This window comes from Podarcis liolepis (genome assembly GCF_965112155.1).
Source record: "Podarcis liolepis genome assembly, chromosome: 2".
Lineage (NCBI taxonomy): Eukaryota > Metazoa > Chordata > Lepidosauria > Squamata > Lacertidae > Podarcis > Podarcis liolepis.
The window spans coordinates 62,067,424-62,089,950 of record NC_139555.1 but is presented as its reverse complement, the minus strand read 5'-3'; the positions used below and the strand labels follow the sequence as shown (position 1 = coordinate 62,089,950).

Here is a 22,527-nt window from a genome sequence, read left to right as displayed (position 1 = left end):
CTATTGCAGTTGTACTCCTTCACTGCCTGCATGATTTTCTTTACAGTAGGTTTGGCACTTGAGGCTTAAACCAGTGCTCTTGTTAGACATGGTGAGCCCCTTCTCTTAGTGAGACATTGCGGTCCCAGAGGGTGCTACTTTAAAAGTGTTAAACTTTACTGCACAATGACTTTAGTGCACAATGACGGCACAGGCACTCGCTAGGTCACACATGGGGAGCCTTTGGCAGCAATGGGGCTCAACGTGCTGGTGGAAGAGGTAGTGTCTCAGAGCACCATGCTTTCAGTCAGCCCTGATTTAAAACTTTGCATGCAGTCAGTGTAAAACAAATAAACAAACAACTTTTGAAGGAAGTTCACACAACATTGGGTGCCTTGTCACAAATGTTACTGGCAGTATTCATTATGCATCTGTGCATTGGCACAACCACTCAACAAGCACAGTAGTCGTGGATTCGCTATCACATATTTCAGAGTACAGTGCAGATATATATATTTTTTCAGTCTTTCGATCAGGCGTGAGGAACCCCTGGCCCTCCAGATGCCGCCCAACGACAGACATTGAACTTTGAGTGTTTGGAAATTATAGTATATCCACCCAGAAGCATAACCTCAAGTGGTACACTTGTCAGCTGTGCATAGCAAATAAATAATGCAACAAAGAATTGTAGAGGCCATTATGTTTTCATCTGCTACTTTTGCTACTCCTTCCTGCAGGGCATTATTGCTGAAGAAAATAAGAATCAGCAGCCTCAGGGGGAAGAAGATCCTGGTAAATTTAAAGAAGCTGAACTGAAGATGCGTAAACAGTTCGGAATGCCTGAAGTAGAGAAACTAGTGAATTACTATTCCTGCAGCTATTGGAAAGGGCGTGTCCCTAGGCAAGGCTGGCTGTATCTGACTGTTAATCACCTTTGTTTCTATTCTTTCCTTTTAGGCAAAGAAGGTAAGTGGTCAGCTGCTTAATGTTTTTTTGTCCAGCACTTCTAACTGCCCTTTTTAAAGGTGGTTTCATATCTGGTTGTACATCCATATTGTCTTAATAGTGAGGCCCAGTTGGGGCAGTGGAAGAAATTGGTACTCCAGAAGGGAGGGGAGGTTGCACTCCTGTTGTTGTTGTTTTTAGTGATATTTAAGCAATCAGCAGCCCTACATCCATACTGCAGCCCCCAAATATTATTTGAACAACATTTGTAAAATATTTTGCAGGGCTTCCTTCCCAATCTATTTTCTTTCTGCTTAAGTACTTTGCTGAGTCAAGCAATAATTAAAAAAAGAAAAACAGATAGGCTTCAAATCTGTTGTGTTCCAATTTGTTTAAAATGTCCGTTAGAAATCGGATAGTAATTGTTGCTTTGCGTTTGCATGTTTCCCTAGTGACCTTAATAGTCCAGTGGGTAGATGTAACCCAGCTGGAGAAGAATGCCACCCTTCTATTCCCTGAATGCATCAAAGTGAGTACCAGGGACAGTGAGCTCTACTTCTCTATGTTCCTCAACATCAACGAGACCTTCAAGTTAATGGAACAGCTGGCTAACATTGCCATGCGGCAACTATTTGATAATAAAGGGTATGTGGAGGACATGTTGCTTCCTAAGCCCAGCAAGCCTCTCAAAAATATTTCAGCACTCAAAAGGTACGTCTGTCTGTCTTTCTGTCCATCTCCCTCCCTCTCCTGCTACACTCACACACCCCTTGGCACAAGGAATCATTTTAAGAATAGTTAAATATGTTCCTGGACTGGATTGTATCATTGTGTCTGGAAATCACAGAAACATAAACCATGTGGATTAAGTTACAGATAGGTAGCCGTGTTGGTCTGCCATAGTCAAAATAAAAAATTCCTTCCAGTAGCACCTTAAAGACCAACTAAGTTAGTTCTTGGTATGAGCTTTTGTGTGCATGCACATTTCTTCAGATACACAGATATCCATGTGGATTAAGTTTTCCAGAAATCAGGGTTTATGTTTTATATTGGACAGCTCTCAGCCCCTTCCTGTGCATCCTTTTTACATTTCTTGAACCTACTAAGTGATTCAGGAACCTTTGACTTGGATGTTGTACTGGAAATGGAAAATGGACTGTAGAAAAATTAATATTTGTGAAGTTGTTCTCTTGGTGTCATTCCAATGGAAGGATATTAGTTTTCTGATTGTATCCTATGGGCTTGCACTAATCCATCATAGGGCTGTGTTCCTCCTTATCTCAACCACTCTAGTATGTAATTTCATAAGATCTCGGTAGACCAGGCCATTATGGAGAATGGGTGTTTTTGTGCATCTCCCCATCCATTCCTCTGTTCAGGTAGTGCTGGGAGGGCTGGATGGGATGTTAGAGGCATGAATAGATCTCCCATTCTCTATAGCAGTTTGGGGTGCTGAGTGTCTCTATGTACACAGAAGTAGGGGAGAAAAAGGTTCTATTATACCCTATGGGGATCCCTTGTGGGTACTGAACTTTTGTTGGACTAGATCCACCATCCTTGACACTGAAGTTGACAAAATGTATTTTCCTTTGATTTGAGCATTATTTTTGTCAACACTTGCATCTTTTCACAATTTATGTCTTAATTTATATATAGAAATAGTTGTATACCACCATCTCATAAAATGTCAGGGTGTTGTACAGCAATGCACTGGTTCTTCTCACCACAAAAGATATTATAGAGCTGGAAAGGGTTAAGAAAAGGGCAACCAAATGATTATGGGGGTGAAAAGTATTTATCCTCACTAGGAATTTTTGCCTTTCAATACTCAAGCCTAACTTTGTGTTTGATGGAAATAGAATCTTGAGTAAGCTGCATTGAAAAGGGGCACTTCCTGTAATGGTTGGATAGTGGAATGTATTATTTTCCCACTTAGTTTCTCGTGTGTATTATCATTTTTCTTCAGAGATTTGGATGCTCGAGCCAAAAATGAATGGTACCGTGCTTCATTTCGACTTCCTAAGGATGAACGTCTTGATGGGCATACAGATTGTACTTTGTGGACCCCATTCAACAAAATTCACATTCCTGGACAGATGTTTGTTTCCAACAACTATATTTGTTTTGCTAGCAAGGCAGAGGAGGCTTGCCATCTCATAATACCACTCAGGGAGGTGAGACACTGTTTCTTAAGGATGAATTGTCTTAGTATCTCATTGTTACTCAGTTACATTCTTATTCAGTTTTTTCAGAAAATATTTGAAGGTTTGTTTTTGAGTGTTAGTAGATTGGCCTATTGGTTAAATAATTTTCTAGGCTAGTGGCGACAAGATCCAGTTATATTTTTCAGTTGCGGCTATATTTTGAGATGGGAGCTGATAGGAATTCTGTGGCCACTGTTTGAAGAAGCAGTTTTATATACAAAACAGAGAGTCAAACACATCCAAGGGCTCCCTCTCCACTTTTGTCAGAGCAGCTTCCAAACCATTTTTTGGTTTAGCATGAGAACCGTCTGAAATAAAGCAGGTGTTTCAGAAATGTGGAACTTAAGTAGAATAGCCTTTCTTTATCACACTTCTTGCAGCATTTCAGTTTTCTGTGTTTCACATGCACTGTGGCATCTACCTGTACAGAAAAAAACTCAGTGTCTTCAGGAATATCTTGACAGCATTCACCTCCATATGTATCAATTATGGAGTTGCTAGTAAGATAACTGACATAGTTGTGAATAATCTATTAAAAGTTAAATTTAGAAGTTATGTTAATACAGAGGAGCCTGATACACCCAAATGATCCCCATGTATATTCTCTAGGTCACAATTGTTGAAAAAGCTGACAGTTCCAGTGTATTGCCTAGCCCACTGTCCATCAGTACCAAAAGCAAAATGACCTTCCTTTTTGCTAACCTGAAAGACCGTGATTTCCTGGTGCAGAGAATCTCTGACTTCCTGCAGAAAACTCCGTCCAAGCAATCGTGTAACAATGGAGGAGGACGGAAGAAGAGCTGTGGTGACAATGCACACGAGGTATGAGAACTGAGCACTGAAAAGCCCCTGCTATTATTGCATCATGGTTATGACAAATTTCAAATATGTTTTGACATGTGGTTTCTTCAGATAGCCCCTCTTTCTAAAGCTAGATGCTTGAACCCTGGTGTTACATTTGCTTACAGTGGCCATGTTTAGGTGCATTACTAAACCATAGCTCAAATTAGTTTTTGCATGCAACTTGAGCTCTTCCACTAAACTCCTACCTTTATCGACAGGGAATCAAACCACAAAGTAGATGGTTTAGTGTTACTCCTGAACCAGTACTTGTAGTTTGTTTGGAGAAAACAAACAAACAATGAGTACTGATTTGGACATAAGGCTAAGTCATCTGCTTCATTTCCATTTGGTGGAAAGGGGAAATGGCTTAGAGTTGTGGCCAGTGACCCACAATGGAAAGGACACTAGGTGTTTTTTTTAACTTTATCCAAAAGATTTGGGAAATTATCTACTTATTCAGTCAGATATGACCTATATTCTCAATATTGAGATGAAATAGAGTCTAATTTTTATCCTGTGAGGAGTTCTTGTTAGAGAGAAAGCATTTTCTTAATGATACAAGGTTATTACTATTAGTCTAAGGGAAAATGGATGAGGCAGCACTGACTGCCTCAGATGTGAGAATGAGGAAGAAAGTGGTTGGGAACTCTGACTAAGGGAAGCTGAGATCATAGCTTAGTGATAGAGGGGAGGGAAATGTACAGCATAGCTTGTGTGACATATGTATTGATTTGGCTGTGAATGCACAAGTTAGGTGGCCAGTTCATCCTGTCCATCCTGGATGTGTCTGGTGGTGTAGGCGTGTATAAATTATTGGTCGTCTGTTCCATTTTGTTTAATGGTTCCACCCTTCCTCATATACTTGGTTCATGAGATGGTATGCTTAATGGTTGCTTCTTAGCTCAGTTCAGTGCTGTTTGCTCAGAGCTACACGCTGAGTGAGCTACCTAAGTGCCCTGGATTCTATCCAGCATGTTCTGCTTTTATCAGAGAAAAATGATGCGTCATACCATGCTAGCCTTAAGGGAAAGCAGATTAGGCAACACTTGACTGCCTCAGATGCTGAGCAAAGGGGAAAGTGGCTGAGAACTCTGGCTAAATTCTCTAGGAGCAATGTCATCAATGATGGTTTTCCACATGGGATAATGGGCTCATAATTCACTGTCATTCCACTTCATAGTAGTGAACCAAATGACAGGGATGAGGACTCAGTTAATGAACAGTGTTGTGTGATGGCTTCGGTGTCGGGAGGCATAAAGAAAGATGAACTTCAGAAGCAAGTGGGTAGAGGAACACATATGAGGGGTGCAAATTTCTGTATATTGGTGAAAGCTGGCTGAACTTTTTTTTTTTTTAAGCATCCAGGACCAACAGGCTAGAGACAATGTAAAACAAGCTGGTCACTGTTCCCACTGTCACTGATTTGTAGACTTACTCAGTGACATTTCATATTGTTTGAGACGGTGGAACAACACTTTATATTCATAATGCTGATCAATAATTTGGGAATCTCATGGAGTGTTGCTAAGCCTGTTGGTCAGTATCATCAGGCTCCATCTGACTGTTGTTGTAGTGGTAAGCTTATTGGTCATTACCACTCAGTGCTGCTTCACATACTGCCTTTTTGAGGCATATGCATAATAATGTGCTGTATACTGATACATAAACATTTGCAAACACATCTATATATTTGGGAAAGTGGTTTGTCCATTTGTTCTCTTAACATTTGGTCATTTCTTGAGAAGTCACCAAATTTGGCACCAGGGTTTCCAGGGTGGGGGTGCCATTCATCATTGTTTGTATGCTGGCTGCCACTTTGAATCAACATGTGAACCAAAACGTGACTTGAGCGTGACTTTGTTTTTTGGCATAGGTTTGGCTGCCTTTCAATATATCATCAACAAAGTTGGCACAAGGGTTCCAAAGGTGGGGCAGCAGACTTCATCGCCATTTGGACACTGGGTGCCATTTTGAAACAAGATGGCAGACTGAAATGTCACTTTGGTGTGGCTTCATCCATTTTTTGACATAGTTTCACCCGCCTCTTGAGATACAGTCACTAAGCTCAGCAATAGGGTTTTTGGGGTGGGGTTCTATGTTGATGTTTGGGTGCCAGGTGCCATTTTGAATCAAGATGGTGGACCAAAACCTGAATTTTGATTTCACTTCACCTGATATTTGCCGTAACAGATCCAAATTCACAAATTGCACTATCCATTTTAAAATCACAGTATTTTTTGGTTTCGAAAAAATTAGCTGGGCACTTCCCACTAATGATTTAGACAGGGGCCATAGCCACCTAACAGGTAAAGGTAAAGGGACCCCTGACCATTAGGTCCAATCGTGACCGACTCTGGGGTTGCAGCGCTCATCTCACTTTATTGGCCAAGGGAGCCGGCATACAGCTTCTGGGTCATGTGGCCAGCATGACTAAGCCACTTCTGGCGAACCAGAGCAGCGCACGGAAACTCCATTTACCTTCCCGCCGGAGCGGTACCTATTTATTTACCGTAAATTTCGCTCCATAACACGCAGATTTTTCCTCCTAGAAAGTAAGGGGAAATGTCTGTGCGTGTTATGGAGCGAATGCCTACAGATGGCGGGGGAATCTGCTGCAGTCGTGAGCAGTCCGTGGCTCGCTTTGAAACAGCAAAGCGGGTGTAAGCGGCTCCTGTCAGCTAGCGGAGCCGGGAAGGAGGGAGAGAAGCAGAGCGGGAGTTGGCTGCTTTAAAACAACCCCTGCTCTCTGTCCCTGCCTGCAGTTTTTTGCTGTCCGATTTTGGATTAGCCACTGTAGGGGCTGTGTGTGTGTGTGCTTGAGCTATCGTTCTCCTCCTGCTGCTTCCCCTTCACTCTCCCAGCGCCCCTGCGACTTTAGAATTGACACTCTGTGTGTCTGTGTGTGTGTGAGGGCTCCTTCTCCTCTTGCTTCCCCTTCACTCTCCCTCCGACGTTAGAATCCACACTCTGTGTGTCTGTGTGTGTGTGTGAGGGCTCCTTCTCCTCTTGCTTCCCCTTCACTCTCCCTCCGACGTTAGAATCCACACTCTGTGTGTCTGTGTGTGTGTGAGGGCTCCTTCTCCTCTTGCTTCCCCTTCACTCTCCCTCCGACGTTAGAATCCACACTCTGTGTGTCTGTGTGTGTGTGAGGGCTCCTTCTCCTCTTGCTTCCCCTTCACTCTCCCTCCGACGTTAGAATCCACACTCTGTGTGTCTGTGTGTGTGTGAGGGCTCCTTCTCCTCTTGCTTCCCCTTCACTCTCCCTCCGACGTTAGAATCCACACTCTGTGTGTCTGTGTGTGTGTGAGGGCTCCTTTTCCTCTTGCTTCCCATTCACTCTCCCAGCGCCCCTGCGACTTTAGAATTGACACTCTGTGTGTCTGTGTGTGTGTGAGGGCTCCTTTTCCTCTTGCTTCCCCTTCACTCTCCCTCCGACGTTAGAATCCACACTCTGTGTGTCTGTGTGTGTGTGAGGGCTCCTTCTCCTCTTGCTTCCCATTCACTCTCCCAGCGCCCCTGCGACTTTAGAATTGACACTCTGTGTGTGTGTCTGTGTGTGTGTGAGGGATCTTCTCCTTCTCTTGCTTCCCATTCACTCCCCCAGCGCCCCTGCGACTTCCAGCGCCCTGCAACTTTAGGGCCAGTTCTCTCTCTCTGTGTGTGTGTGTGTGTTTTGACCTCACTGTGCTTGTTGGGGGAGAGTGTTGGTCACACTTTTTATTGATTTGTCTCAGAGTGGTTACTATCGTGGTTTCCTTGCTGGGGAGGAGGGAGAGACGCAGAGCCTGCTTGTTCTAAAGGAGCAAAGCCGGAGAGGAGCCTCTCCTGCATTATTAGCAGCATCCTTCTCCACCCACCCCACGCGTGCTCCTTGTCCCTTGAGTGCTTTTCCTTCCCTCCCCACTTAAAACGTGGTTACAAAGCACGGATCCACATGGATCCTCAGGATTTTTGCACTGGGTCACCCAAAATTCACCATCAGATCACATAGCATGTCCATGGCTACAGCCTGCACAAAAAACACACACGCACCCACTGTTTCATGGGGCCGCAATGGCGCAAAAACGTGGTTACAAAGCATGGACCCACATGGATCCTCAGGATTTTTGCATTGGGCTACCCCAAACTCACCGTCAGATCACATGTCTGTGGCCACAGCATGAACCACAAAAATCATACATCCACTGTTTTGTTTAGAATATTTTTTTCTTGTTTTCCTCCTCTAAAAACTACGTGCGTGTTATGGTCAGGTGCGTGTTATAGAGCGAAAAATACGGTACTTGCACTTTGACGTGCTTTCAAACTGCTAGATTGGCATGAGCAGGGACTGAGCAACGGGAGCTCACCCCGTTGCAGGGATTTGAACCGCTGACCTGATCGGCAAGTCCTAGGCTCTGTGGTTTAACCCACAGTGCCACCCGCATCCCTTGTTGTTAGTGACCTTCCTGTACATCATAGATGGCCACCTCAGTGAAGAATTAAAAAAAGATGAATTGAAATGCACTAACAGTGGTCTCTAATGTACCTATATTATAAAGCCTTGGAACACCTTTTAGTCACACTAAATGCCATTTAAATTGCAATGGAAGCCTGTTTGTTCCTTTATAATTTTCAGTTTCTACATTTTAAAGGAAATTTCAGAGCTGTCTCCCAGCAGCCCACTTGCAGCCAGCCCTGTCTCACCTCTCAACAATCAGCTGGCCAATTTTTGCACAGATGAAGTACCAACAGCATCCCAGGGACTGCTTAAACTGTTCGGGAACAACACTGAGGAGCTCACTGGACCAAAAGGGGTAAGTCACCAACTCTTTTATTGGGGGAGGGGGGTGTCAATAGTTCTAAAACTAGTACAATAAAATCCTCTATAAAACCATATGTATTGAGGGGGGGGGGTCAGTCAGATTTAATTTGCAAAAAAGAATTCAAAAGATGTTCATCTATGCATTAAAGACATGGGTAATATTTTTTAACAATAGCTGTACCTATTTTTTGGATGGCTCAACCTTAAGGCCTTTGGCAATAAATTTGAAAGAAGAAAGACCAGGCACAAAAAAACTAAGGCATGTCCCCCAAGGAGGGAAATCTTAAGCAAGACCCCATTTAGTGACCTTCAGGATTCACATGGATAGGTTTTTAAATACTTTTTAACTTAAGACCAACATCTTGCATTGGGCCTGGAAGCCAATGGCAAAAGTTGGTTCTTAGTGCTTGTGTTCCATAAAAGTCTGTTGGGGCACTACATTGGGGAGATGATGCATTGCCTTGTATTATAAAAGTAGATATGTGAGAAAGTAATTGGGTTGATCATATTATTTTGTCTTGTGAATGCTAATCCATTCAGGCATGCCTGTACTAATCCTTATGTATCCCAAAATGCTACTCTCTGAACACAGCAGTAATATACCATATAACTATGCTAGAGATTGAGTCCCAACTTAATTTTGCTGAGTGTATATTAAAGCAGATAGTCCGTGAGATGTGCTGCCTTGGTGCCTATTCTGTTTTTAAAACAAAACAAAACTGCCCGTTGAGAGGGGAGCTATTTGATATCTTGTTTCATCTTGCACATTTCTATTATAATATCTTTGCCAGTTACTATAAGAGATCGATGTTAATAGATTATTTATAGAGCAAAGTGTGCTGTGTAAGAGTGGAAAGAAAATCCCAGGGTTTGGTCATCTGAAGTTTCCAGTATTGTGATCACAGTAATGGTTTCTTTAGGCAAAGGAGACAATGAAAGAGGAGTCGTGGAACATTCATTTTTTTGAGTATGGGAGAGGAATGTGTATGTATCGCACAACCAAGACCCGTGAACTGGTGCTAAAAGGGATTCCAGAGAATCTTCGTGGAGAGCTATGGCTCCTATTTTCAGGTGAGAAATTATATGCTCAACAGGTTTCCCTTTTAATGGGAATAGAAGTTTTTCAGTTAATCCTTGTGGGCTACTTCCACTGTTACAATGTAGGGGTTCCCAAAGCTGGAAGTGACCTCACAAATCATCTATAATTCCTTCCAATGGTCCAGGGATGGGGAACACTTCACCCTCCTGATGTTGCTGGACTGCAGTTCCCACCATTGCTGACCAATGACAATATTGGCTGAAGCTGAAGGGAGATGGAGTCTGACAGCACCTGCTGTTCCCCATCCCTGCATTTATCCTGACCAGTGGTGGCCCATGTTGAGTTTTCTTCTCTTGAAAGATTAATGGAGAGATCACATGCATGCATTGCAGGATAGCTGACATGAGTTTAAAAATGATATCTAAATACACATATAACAGCATTATGTCATGCATTTAGTCCACGGTCTAGCACAGCCACAAGGGATTGAAACTGACTAGTTTTTGTGTGCGTCACTGCAGGAGCCTGGAACGAGATGGCTACTCACCCTGGGTATTATGCAGACATGGTGGAACAGTCACTGGGAAAGTATAGCCTTGCTACAGAGGAAATAGAACGAGACTTACATCGATCAATGCCAGAGCACCCTGCCTTCCAGAATGAGCTGGGGATTGCTGCACTTCGAAGAGTACTGACAGCATATGCTTTTCGGAATCCCACAATTGGCTACTGCCAGGTAAGAGAGTGGTAAGGATTAGCTTGCAGTTTGGCACATCACATCCAAGTCCAGCTAAATTTCATATTGGAGCTCCAGCTACCTATTGGTACTAATGCTGCCAGTAGTGTGAGAGACTCCCTGGTCCTGAATGGAGTAACTGTGTCCCTGAAGAACCAGGTGCACATCCTGGGAATCATTTTGGACTCACAGCTGTCTGTGGAGGCGCAGGTCAATTCTGTGTCCAGGGCAGCTGTCTATCAGCTCCTTCTGGTACGCAGGCTGAGACCCTATCTGCCCACAGACTGTCTTGCTAGAGTGGTGCATGCTGTAGTTATCTCCCACTTGGACCACTGTAATGCGCTCTACATGGGGCTACCTTTGAAGGAGACCTGGAAGCTACAGCTCATCCAGAATGCGGCAGCTAGACTGGCCACTGGGACCATATAACCTAAAGGATCTTTATTGGCTCCCAGTGCATTTCCAAGCACAATTCAAAGTTTAAAGCCCTAAACAGACCCTTGAAGAAGCGTCTCCACCCCCATCATTCAGCCCAGACACTGAGATCCAGCACTGAGGGTATTCTATTGGTTCCCTCACTGTGAGAAGCGAATTTACAGGGAACCAGGCAGAGGGCCTTCTTGATAGTGGCGCCAAGAAGGACCCTCCCTTCAGATGTCTAGGAGATAAAGAAGTATATACCTTTTAGAAGCCATCTGAAGGCAGACCTATATTGGGAAGTTTTTTATTTTTGATTCTTTATTATGTTTTATGTAGTCTGTAAGCCACCCAGAGTGGCTGGGGAAACCCAGCCAGATGGTGGGGTATAAATAATAAAATTATCATACATGGTCCTAAGCACCACTCTAGGTTGAGCGCAACCAGGGCTGATGGCTCTGCCCAGTCTGATGGAATGCCCCCGTCTTCCCTCTGTAGAATTTCCTGGAGCTTTTTATGGAAATTTTATGAAGCATCCTCCCTTCCCACTCCACCTGCTAAATGTCATTATTTCTAATAAAAGCACTAATACTAGTTAATTGAAGCAGAGATGTGGTTCTGAGCTGTAAAATCTTTTATTCGAGGTATCTCATTTATCATTTGTGTCTTATGCTCTGACAAACTAAAATAGAATAAATGATTGCTGCCCTAAATGAGCTTCTCACCTAGTGTGGATTCTTCTTCCTCTCCTTTTGCATGCCCCCTTCCTCTCAGGCCATGAACATTGTGACATCAGTACTGCTTCTGTACTGTAATGAAGAAGAAGCTTTCTGGCTCCTTGTGGCCCTGTGTGAGAGGATGCTGCCAGATTATTATAACACCAGAGTGGTTGGTGAGTCTTCCAGTTAACCTTAAAAGCTAGAATTTGTTTTTAAAGAGCAATTCATTGGATAGGTAAGTTATTTTTCCTTAGAACAGGAGGTGTGCGTTGGAAGCCTTGGCCTCATAAAACCAGGTTTTGAATATATTCTTACAATTATAGGGTGATATCCGAGCATACAGGAGGGCAGAGAGAAAGAGGAAGCCTGCTCCACTGTTGATGGCTGTTACTAAATATCCATACAGTTGGAAAAAAGCTGAACGAGTCAGTTCAATCACCTGTCATAATACAAGATACCTTGAAAAAGACAAATCACTTGCCTGTCTAGTCTTTGATTAAAAATCTTCAAGGACAGAAGTTCTGGTATCTTCCTAACCACTATGTTTGATTCCTAATTTCTCTTGTGTGGATTTTTTAAAAAAAGTTTAATCTGCTATTGACTTTATGTAATTTTATATCCGCTACATCCAATTCTTAGCGGATAGAATAAATAAATATACTTCCTTAAAGGTAAAGGTACCCCTGCCCGTACGGGCCAATCGTGTCCGACTCTAAGGTTGTGCACCCATCTCACTTAAGAGGCCGGGAGCCAGCGCTGTCCGTGGCCAGCGTGACGAAGCTGCTCTGGCGAGCCAGCACCAGCGCAGCACACGGAAACGCCGTTTACCTTCCCGCTATAAAGCGGTACCTATTTATCTACTTGCACTTTAGGGGTGCTTTCGAACTGCTAGGTGGGCAGGAGCTGGGACCGAAAGATGGGAGCTCACCCCGCCGCGGGGATTTGAACCGCCGACCATGCGATCGGCAAGCCCTAGGCACTGAGGTTTTACCCACAGCGCCACCCGCGTCCCTTAAATTGATTTACTTCCTTAAATCAATTCAAATATTCTAAAACTGTCAATATATTAGCATCTCCTCTCTAGCTCCTCCCCAGTTTCTTTAGCTTTTGCCTGCTTGAGCAAAATGTGCTCTTCCACTGAACTGAGCAATACCATTGCTTCACAAGTCTGAAATTGATATCATCTTCTCACAATAATTCAGAAACTAGAGTTATTAATAATTAAATGCCCAAAATGATTGAGGTTGGCAGGTACTGCCATGGAATATCAGCAGGACTGGTGAAGTATAGAAAATTGATTGAAGGTTTTCTGAAATGTTAAAATACATATTTGACTGAGTGAGACAATATAATAGGTACTGGGCTGCAGTGAGACCTTTACTAAGGCTTCAGAAATTTAAACTAAATATAGATTCCTTATATTCAATTTATATATGGAATTGTTTAATTGTATATGAGCATACTGCTGAGTCTCCCAACAGGTTGTGTTTTGCTCTGAAAGGCATGAAAGGTTCAGTCATTTCAGTAAAGACACATAACATTCATTTTAAATTTAGTATTGTGCTTATCCTTTAAAGAAGCTAATAAGGGATATTTCACACATTAATACTTAACACTCAGTGATTGCTACATGAGGTAATGATGTCCCATGAGTAAAACAGCCATTGTAACCTAAATATTGCAGTCAGAAGGTTGTATCCAGTGGACTTCCACTTGCACAGTGAGACTTCCTCATTCTCTCCTTCCCATTTCAGGCCCCATGCACTCTACAGAACCGTTCTGTTGGGCTTTCAGATTTCATTTCATCACTTCCTCAAGCACAATAATTTTTAGTGGACGGCTGCTCACTCACAATATTCCTTTGCAAGCCAAGTGGTAAATGTACCGGTGGCTTTACCCTAAGGCAAACCAGTTATTCTCTGCACTTTTGTTTTACTCTAGGTTTACCTCAGCCCCTTGTCTGTAATGTTGAGTCTATGCTACACTTCCAGTTCCATGTTGCAGATAACTAACTCTCTCTCTCTCTCTCTCTCTCTCTCTCTCTCTCTCTCTTTCCTGTTCAGGTGCCTTGGTAGACCAGGGCATCTTTGAGGAGCTCACACGGGACTGTCTTCCCCAGCTGTCTGAGAAGATGCAAGACCTAGGAGTCATTTCTAGCATATCGCTTTCTTGGTTCCTCACACTCTTTCTCAGTGTCATGCCTTTTGAAAGTGCTGTGGTCATTGTTGACTGTTTCTTCTACGAAGGCATCAAGGTCATCTTGCAAGTATCTCTGGCCATCCTGGATGCCAACATGGAGAAGCTGCTAAACTGCTGTGATGAAGGCGAGGCCATGACTGTCTTGGGCAGGTAGCCTCATTTTTCTGTTTCACAATGAAATGAATGGTAATGGATATGGTAATAGCTACCATTAATTCTTCCTTCTTATCCCTGGCTAGTGACTGAAGCTTCTTGCTTTTCACTTTATAATAATAAAAAGCCATTTGCTCAAAGCCAGCCACCATGTTTCAGTGTGTTGTGAGATATGTCCACCGTAGGTAGTGAAGCCCAGAAATATTTATTGTTACTGCAATATCCGTTTAGCCAAAAAAGATAATTTGGGGCTAAATTTATAAGTACTGTATAAGACCCCCCCTGTTTTGGGGGACTTCAAATTAAGAAAACACCCCTCAGCACTATTTTTGTATAAGATGAGCCCCAATTTTAAACCTAATTTTTTGGTTTAAAAACTCTAGCCTTATACACAGAAAAATATGTTAATTTATGGATAAATTAATAGAAATGTAACTTGGAAATCTGGTTTCCATGAAAGAGGCTAGTGAAATCTCTTTCAGCCAGGAGCATGTGGGCTAGCAGGGGTCAGAAATGAACAATCAAAGTGCTACTTTGATCATCGTAATGAAGTCTTTCAAGAAGGGTTTGCTTCAGATAGCAATTCAGTTCTGCTGGAACCAGCTGTTACCTAGCCTATCCTGTCTTAGAGTAGATTCCAATAGCAACCAGCCATCTTATGAGACAGGTGCGGGGAACATTTTGGCCCTCCAGAAGCTGCTAAAATACAATTCCCATCAGCCTCAGCAAACATGACAAGCTTGACCAAAGGCCAAGGAAAAAGGGATTTGTAGTTCAGCAACATCTGGAGGGCCAAAGGTTCCTCACACATGTTAAAAGATAAACGGTGAGTCAGTGGGTTTACTTGTACAGGGGTCAGCTGCCTTCCTGCCCTTCCCCTCCTTTGAATGAGTGACCAGCTACTCCCCAGCTAACAGGAGGAGAGGGTTGAGGCAGTGAAGACTGCTGCTGAACAGAAGCCATTTGCAACTGCCAGAAGAAAGAGGGGAGGTTGTGAGGACTTCCTGCTTTGATCATTCATATTTTGTTCTAGTTTTTGCATGTTGCCTTGAGTTTTTCTGCTGAAAAAGGAAAACTGTAGATAGATATGATACGTATGACACATACATAAACAAAATACATTTTCCTGTTAATGGCTGTTATTCAACCTTTCACCAATATAGTATGTTCATTTGGTTTCTTGTAGCATAATTGATTTGTACAGAGATTGAATCAGAAGTAATGAGAATTAATCATCAGTGGAATTATGCAGGCTAGGTAGAACTACCTATATAAACTATTCAGAATGGTAACCCTAAATTTGGGTTATGCATTAATCCCAAGTTCTGTCTTTTACTTTTGGTTTTCCTGTAGGTACCTGGACAACGTAGTTAATCGACAAAATGTTTTCCCACGTATTCCCCACCTCCATGCCTTATTGACAAGTGGGGATGATCCACCAGTTGAAATTGATATCTTTGAACTTATAAAAACAGCCTATGAGGTCAAGTGCTGTCTTATTTTTTCACTCCTTTTTATTTAAATACCTTACTAGACTTGTATTCCTTGTTGAACTCCACACCCACACACCCCTTTTCCCTCCTTCATGCTGCTTTTAATCTTGGGTTGTTCAGGGTAATTATTTAAAAGATGGGATTACTATTATTTTTATCTTTGTGTTTGTTTTTATATTTTGGAAGCCACTTTGACTCCTTTGAAGGGGGAAAGTGGGATACAGTGGTGCCCCGCAAGACGAATGCCTCGCAAGACGATAAACTCGCTAGACGAAAGGGTTTTTCGGTTTTTGCGTTGCTTCGCTAGACGAATTTCCCTATGGGCTTGCTTCGCAAGACGAAAACGTCTTGAGAGTTTGTTCGCTTTTTTCTTAAAGCCGCTTGAAGAGGCGCAGTTGCGACGGACCGTGCTTCGCAAGACGCAAAGACTCGCGGAACAAATTAATTTCGTCTTGCGAGGCACCACTGTATAAAATTTTGTATTAATCAGTCAACTTCTTTGTGATACATGCACAATTTCTGGATATGGGCTTGATGTTACTTCTCTCCCTCTGCCCCACCTTTCATATAAACCTTATTAAATCTGAGTCTAGTCTTCCAAAATGTTACATGCATGATTAATGCAATAGAAGGGAAGCAAAACCGTAGTGTTTTACTTCCCCTGTTTAGACAGTGACTTGTTGCTGCTTGCTAATGTATCTTTCCCTTCCTCTGCCATCAGTATTTCTATCCATGGCTTTCAAACATTGCTAGAGGCAGCTGTTTGGGACTACAACTCCCATCATCCCTACCTAACAGGATCAGTGGTCAGGGATGATGGGAATTGTAGTCCCAAAACAGCTGGAGGGCCGAGTTTGACCATGCCAGCTTTAGACAGAGATTTGCTTTCTCCGGAGTGAAATCATTGCTTAGGAAATTATCTTCAAATGCTTCATTGAATATGTGGTATTCCCCTGTGGCTCTAAAGATGAATCTTGTTTATTTTTATTACTACAGAAATTCGGCCATTTGAAAGCAGATGACATTGAGCAGATGCGCTTTAAGCAGAGATTGAAAGTGATCCATTCTTTAGAGGACACAGCTAAGAGAAGTGTGGTATGTTGCACCCAGTTTTGTGTTATAGGTGTTGGGTATGTTGATGCTTTTCTAATTTTTACCTTTGTGGATAGGATGAGTTTTTTAAAAAGTAAATCAGGTAATCAAATTATTAGCATGCACTGAAGGACACTTTGCTTAAAGTTATTCTACAGAGAGTTGTTTTGTATCACATTTGAATTAAGGAATTGTGAGTGATGATCTTGGGGGTGCATCTGCTGCATCTGAGAAATTGCCATATATTTCTCTGAAGAAATGAGAGGTTGGCCTGAAAAATTTGTGAGAAAAAATTGGCAGGCTTTAAAAAAAACCCTACTACTGAGCTCTCCTCTTTTCCTCCACTGAGGGTGTGGCAACAGGAGATACTGACCTTTCTCATCCTCAGAACTCCTTTGCCATAGAATCTCAAGGGAAGAATAGCTTTCACGTCTTCTTGCTTCTGTCCCCCCCCCCCCCTGTTGTTTGTGCCATTGTGGTGTTCATTCCCTCCAGATAGGATCAGATGTCTCCAAGTGAATGTCTCTAATGCCCTTGTAGATGTTTGACAGTGAGTGGATCAAATAGATAAAAGCTGAAAGGATGAAGGAGTTGACACATTTCCTGTTCCCACTTCCAATTACAGTGCACTGAGAGCAGGAAATGCATTTAATGTTTTTGACCACTTTTTTTGCTGTGTTTACCCCCTGAGTTCAAGGGAATAGAGCTACTCTTCGCTAGCTGTTGTTGAGGTTTTTGCATCTTCCTGTCTCAGATCAATAGCTCCCAAATGCAGACTTTAGTATTCTGCTCAAAATCATTACATGTTCCTTCCTTTCTCCGGTCAAGTCCCCAGACTTTGAAAGTCATTTTGTCATGCTTTGTTTGAAGTAACCTTCCTGGTGTGTTTTAATTTAACTTTTCCAAGTTCACAGCAAAAATAATTAAAATATATCTGTTTCTTTGTGTTTCTGTAGGTCCGAGCTATATCTGGTGACATTGGTTTTTCTATGCAAGAATTAGAAGACCTCTATGTAGTATTTAAGGTAGGAACCCTGCATAAAAGCTTATTTAACAACGTACAGCATAATCATAAGCATGTTTGCTCAGAAGTAAATTTCACTGGGACTTGCTCCATAATAATCCTTAGTGTATTTTATTTACCAACGTACAGTGTAATCTTGGCATGTTTTCTCATATATAACGCCCACTGATTTCAGTGGGATTTATTCCCTACTGAGCATCCTTGTGACTGCAGCATGAGAGCAGAACCAGAATTATTAGTAACAGTATTATCTGTTAACTTGTACTCTGCTGTTCCAAGCTTAATGAATACATTCAGTTTCTTTGGCTGAGCCCACCGTAGCCTCTGCCACTGCAGTTGAGAAGTAAGAATCTAATTTCACTTATCTTCTTGTTGAACAGATTTAAGTGGAATTCTTCCAACTGATGCAAGCATCCATTGAAAGTTTAAAGGACTATAGAACTGCAGAAGGAAATGCCATTTATTTCCGTACCTTTCATTCACATTAACATTTCTACCTGAATCTGCATCTCAAGTTGGTGGTGTTGCTTATTGCAGGGGCAGTCAATGTGGCACTCTCCAAATGTGTTTGGACTCCCACCAGCCCCAGCCAGGATAGCCAATCCTCAGGGACAATAGGAGCTGTAGCTCAGCCACATCTGCTGAGAACCACTACCTCCATCTTACTGTTATGATTAACCTTTAGATGTACCGTAGTATCTTTTCTGCCTGTTGCAGTTGATTAAAAGTGATTTCCAAGCCTGTAAATGTAAAATGGTGTTGGTGTTCAGCTCACAGGTTTCCCCACCATCACCTATGGGTTTGGGTTGGCTTCAAGACTGAAGTTTTGAAAATGGAATTATTGTCTGACCACAATAATTATATTACCACCTTCCCTTCACAGGCAAAACACCTAATGAGCTGTTATTGGGGAAATCACACTGTATCTGCCCAGCGAGACCAGAGCCTGCCCTACTTAGAGCAGTACCGCATTAACATGGAGCAGTTCAAGGAGTTGTTTGCATCTCTTACTCCTTGGTCTTGTGGCCTCCACACACCAGTGCTAGCAGAAAGAATGTTCCGACTGTTGGATGAGAACAAAGATGCACTAATTAACTTCAAGGAGTTTGCAACAGGGATGAGTGAGTGGCTTATATAAAAGATTCAATGTACTGCTGAAGCATAAATTCTTGCCTCCTCCCCTCTTCTCCTATCTGCTGGTCAATTGTGAGCGAATGATGCAATTGCATATTTGAATGATTTCCTCATAATATGTTTGTGGTTGAAATGTTTTCTCATTATTAGGCCAATTCATTCACCCACCCTGTGATGTAGGGTGAGAAATATAAATGGTAGTTCTCCTAGTGCCACATTCTACTCCAAATTAGCAGATAAAGCTTCTAATGGCTTGTGTAGGATCTATAGATAGATGTTCAAACCAGTGTGGTTTGGTTGTGAAGCCTGGCCTGAATCTTACATTTGCCATGTATTCACTGTTTGACGTTGACCAAGTCAATAGCTATGAGCTTCAGCTCTCCATCTCTAAATTAGAATAGTGTGACCTACCTCACAAGGCTGTGGGGAGCGGAAACATAAACAAGCTCTGTGACGGCATACAAAAATTTCAGTGTGGATATGGGAAAGCTTCATTTGCTAAATGTCTGTGTATCGGGCAGATATCAAGCATAATAACCTTTTCAGACTTTTTTGAAGTGTCTCCTAATGCTAAATTTCTTTTCCCTTCCTCCCTATTCCTAATAGGTGGAATGTATCATGGTGATCTGACTGAGAAGCTAAAACTTCTTTACAAACTACACCTACCTCCAGGTGAACCACTTATTTCTTTCAAATGTACATTGGTGGTACCTGAATGCTGCAAACTGTTAAAGTTGGTAATAGGTTCTTTCAAATACATTATGTCTTGGTAAGCATTCAGTATTCTGTGTTCCCTGAGGTTTCATTTTCCTAAGGTGTCAGTCTATACCAATTGGAAATGTAATTCTGGTTTATCATGTATGTAGCTCCTTCAGCTACATTGAGAAATGATTTTAAAATAACTTACAAGAGCTAAAGGTTTTAATTCACTTCACTGGTGTGGTTTAATCAATAAAATTAATATCTGGCCCAAGAGTTTGGGGGTCATGCGGAGTACACCTCTGTATGAGGTCCCTTCTCCCTGTGCTAGTTCAGTGGCTTATCTGAGTAGCCTTTTAAGTTTCAGCCAGTGCTTTGGGAGATTCTCTCTGTGATTCTTGATTGCAGCCCTTCCTGTATGTGTCATCTCTTCTTCTGTCTTTAAGAAACTTGGGTTGGGCTTACTGACGTGAGTAGAGCAGAAAAGGTGACCTGAATATTATTTAGAAATTGCTATCATGTTAATCTGCCTATTGAAGAACTTGAATACTTGTGTCCATATATAGCACATGTCAGATTTTAATTTAACGGTAAACAATGGTCTGTCGTTGCATACATGAGCTTCTCAAGCATTAAATCACATTTTGCTGTTAAGTTCAAACCTTAGACTGTGATTAATCTTAAGGGAAAAGCTTTTTTCCTAAAACATGGCTTGAAAATGGCTTGTTAACCACAGTTTTAGGTTCAGACATACAGCTAACTGGTTTGTGAAAAATGGATGTAAAAGCTTTGAGTCTCCTCATTGTGGCCACGCTGGAGTGGAGTGGGGAAGCACACAAGCTCAAGGCTAGCTTAGGCTTTTTATTGTTTGTAAGCTACCTTCAAATAAAGCTGGGAATAAATAAAATAAATAAAAAGGCCATGGCTTTATACTTTTCTTTCTTTGTACAGCTCTGAGCCCAGAGGAAGCAGAGTCTGCTCTGGAGGCCGCACGTTACTTCACAGAAGATAATGCTACAGAAGGTAACAGGGATTGGTCACATCTGATTGTCGGAATGAATACTCAACGGTGGCTTTCTTAGCTATTCCTCTAAGCAGGATTGTGTCAATGAAATGCTTTAGCCTCTGTTGTGGACTGTGAAGAGATGTTCTCCTTTTATATGAAGCATTTACTGGCTGCTACTAAGGAAGACTAAAACCACTTATCAGATGGCTTTTTCTGCCCAGGCTGTTGCTCAAATCTTGTTTCCATTTTTGTTTTCCCCACTTGTTTCTGTTGCTCTGTATTTTAACTCTCTCTCGTTCTATCTTGAATTTATTCCCTGACCTCAACCCCCCTTCCTCTTCCCCCCCCCTCTCTTCTCTTTGCTTCTCTAGTATCTCCCTTTGTCTCAGAACTGGATCTCTTCCTGCATTGTGATTCTCAAGGTTAGTCTGCCCGCCCTTGCAAAGGTGGGGCACTATTGATGTACTAAAATTTACCTGCCTACTATGTGAGTGAAAGCTCATTTAAAATGGAATTGCTTTAGTGCTGCTCTTCAATGCGTGGCAGCAGAGTGGATGCTCTATGGGTGAGTCGTTCGTGTGTCCAAGAAATCAACTTAGTTGCCTGTGCTGCACGGTGTTAGACTCCACATCTGGGGGGTCCTTCTGAGTCAAGCTTTGTCAGTGGTTGTTTAGCCATTCTTAACTTCAAGATTGGATTACTACAGTGCACTTTGTGTGGAGCTCCCCTTCCAGCTGATCTAGAAGATGCAATTAGTGCAGAATACTGCAGCATAATTGCTGACAGAGTGAGATCATCTGCTCAAAGATCAGATGACCAAAATCAAGGTCTTAATTTTATTGGCATACAAAGGCCTTAAGAGCATTGGCAACCCATTAGTTGGAGATCTCCTTGTCCTTTCCTTACATGTTTGACCACTTGGCTGTGGTCTGTGCTAGAGAACTCACCCCCTGTCAACATTAGGCAGGCACCCACATATTGTTTCAGATGCCTTAAAAAAATAGTTTAGGAAGCCAATCCAGACATACGATTTAGTTATGCATACTTGTTTTTAAATTTTGCTGCTTTTATTTGTATATTGATGATTGTTTTATGTATACTGCTTAAGGATTTTTTGATTAATAGTTTATAATTTCAAATAGATAGATAGATAGATAGATAGCTATCATAGATTAAGCTACCTAGCTGTCACCATAACAAGCGTGCTTCATTTTCTTAATCTATTATCAGTTCCTCTAACTCCATATATACCACATTCACTGCAAAGATTTTTGACCTAGAAAAGGCACAATGTCTGATAATTAAGATTCATTCCACAAATGAAGTTGTTTATCTATAGCACTGGTTATCTTTTTCCTGTTTTTTCTAACACTTTAAGCAGTGAGTATTGTCTTATGGCCATGAATCTCATGTTATTGTGTTTTATGTGCAGAAATATTAACTTTATTTGCCCTTAGCAAGTTATCAACTAATTTCATTTAACCTTTAGTTCCAGTAGTTTGAGGAACAGAGAAACAAATTTCTCTTAATTCACACTCACTCCACATATTTTATAACTTTACAATCCAGTAGTCTGTTGTGTCTCACTGTAGTTATTTTTTTCTAAAGTAAAAAACCATGTTGCTGCTAGCTCCAAATAACTGATATATTCTTATGACATTTTATGTCAGATTTTTACCATTGCAGATGAGTTAAACTGAAATATTTTAAAATAAAATAAAATATTTTGTTTGTTTGAGTGTATGTTTTTACCATGAATTGCTCCCCCACCCCACCCCCCACCACCAGCAGTACAGGATCAAAGGTGTTTGGGTGTGTACATGTAAATTACTGTATTTTTTGCTCTATAAGACTCACTTTTTCCCTCCTAAAAAGTAAGGGGAAATGCGTGTGCGTCTTATGGAGCGAATGCAGGCCGCGCAGCTATCCCAGAAGCCACAACAGCAAGAGGGATTGCTGCTTTCACTGCGCAGCGATCCCTCTTGCTGTTCTGGCTTCTGAGATTCAGAATATTTTTTTTCTTGTTTTCCTCCTCCAAAAACTA

The 22,527-nt window shown here is 41.9% G+C and overlaps 1 protein-coding gene across 3 annotated transcripts in view; it reads left to right on the top strand.

Moving 5' to 3' along the window:
* TBC1D9B (TBC1 domain family member 9B) overlaps nucleotides 1-22,527 on the top strand; it is a 33,754-nt gene that overhangs the window by 6,739 nt on the left and 4,488 nt on the right. For 2 of the 3 annotated variants that reach the window (XM_083487955.1, XM_083487957.1), the window contains exons 4-19: nucleotides 717-945; nucleotides 1,377-1,635; nucleotides 2,891-3,098; nucleotides 3,738-3,950; nucleotides 8,603-8,764; nucleotides 9,693-9,843; nucleotides 10,333-10,547; nucleotides 11,739-11,856; nucleotides 13,747-14,032; nucleotides 15,389-15,518; nucleotides 16,525-16,623; nucleotides 17,577-17,645; nucleotides 18,528-18,765; nucleotides 19,385-19,450; nucleotides 20,429-20,500; nucleotides 20,855-20,905. In XM_083487955.1, the coding sequence (XP_083344081.1) occupies nucleotides 717-945; nucleotides 1,377-1,635; nucleotides 2,891-3,098; nucleotides 3,738-3,950; nucleotides 8,603-8,764; nucleotides 9,693-9,843; nucleotides 10,333-10,547; nucleotides 11,739-11,856; nucleotides 13,747-14,032; nucleotides 15,389-15,518; nucleotides 16,525-16,623; nucleotides 17,577-17,645; nucleotides 18,528-18,765; nucleotides 19,385-19,450; nucleotides 20,429-20,500; nucleotides 20,855-20,905 (2,566 nt within the window). The remainder of the gene's footprint in view (nucleotides 1-716; nucleotides 946-1,376; nucleotides 1,636-2,890; nucleotides 3,099-3,737; nucleotides 3,951-8,602; nucleotides 8,765-9,692; nucleotides 9,844-10,332; nucleotides 10,548-11,738; nucleotides 11,857-13,746; nucleotides 14,033-15,388; nucleotides 15,519-16,524; nucleotides 16,624-17,576; nucleotides 17,646-18,527; nucleotides 18,766-19,384; nucleotides 19,451-20,428; nucleotides 20,501-20,854; nucleotides 20,906-22,527) is intronic. The other variant, XM_083487956.1, reaches the window with a different exon arrangement.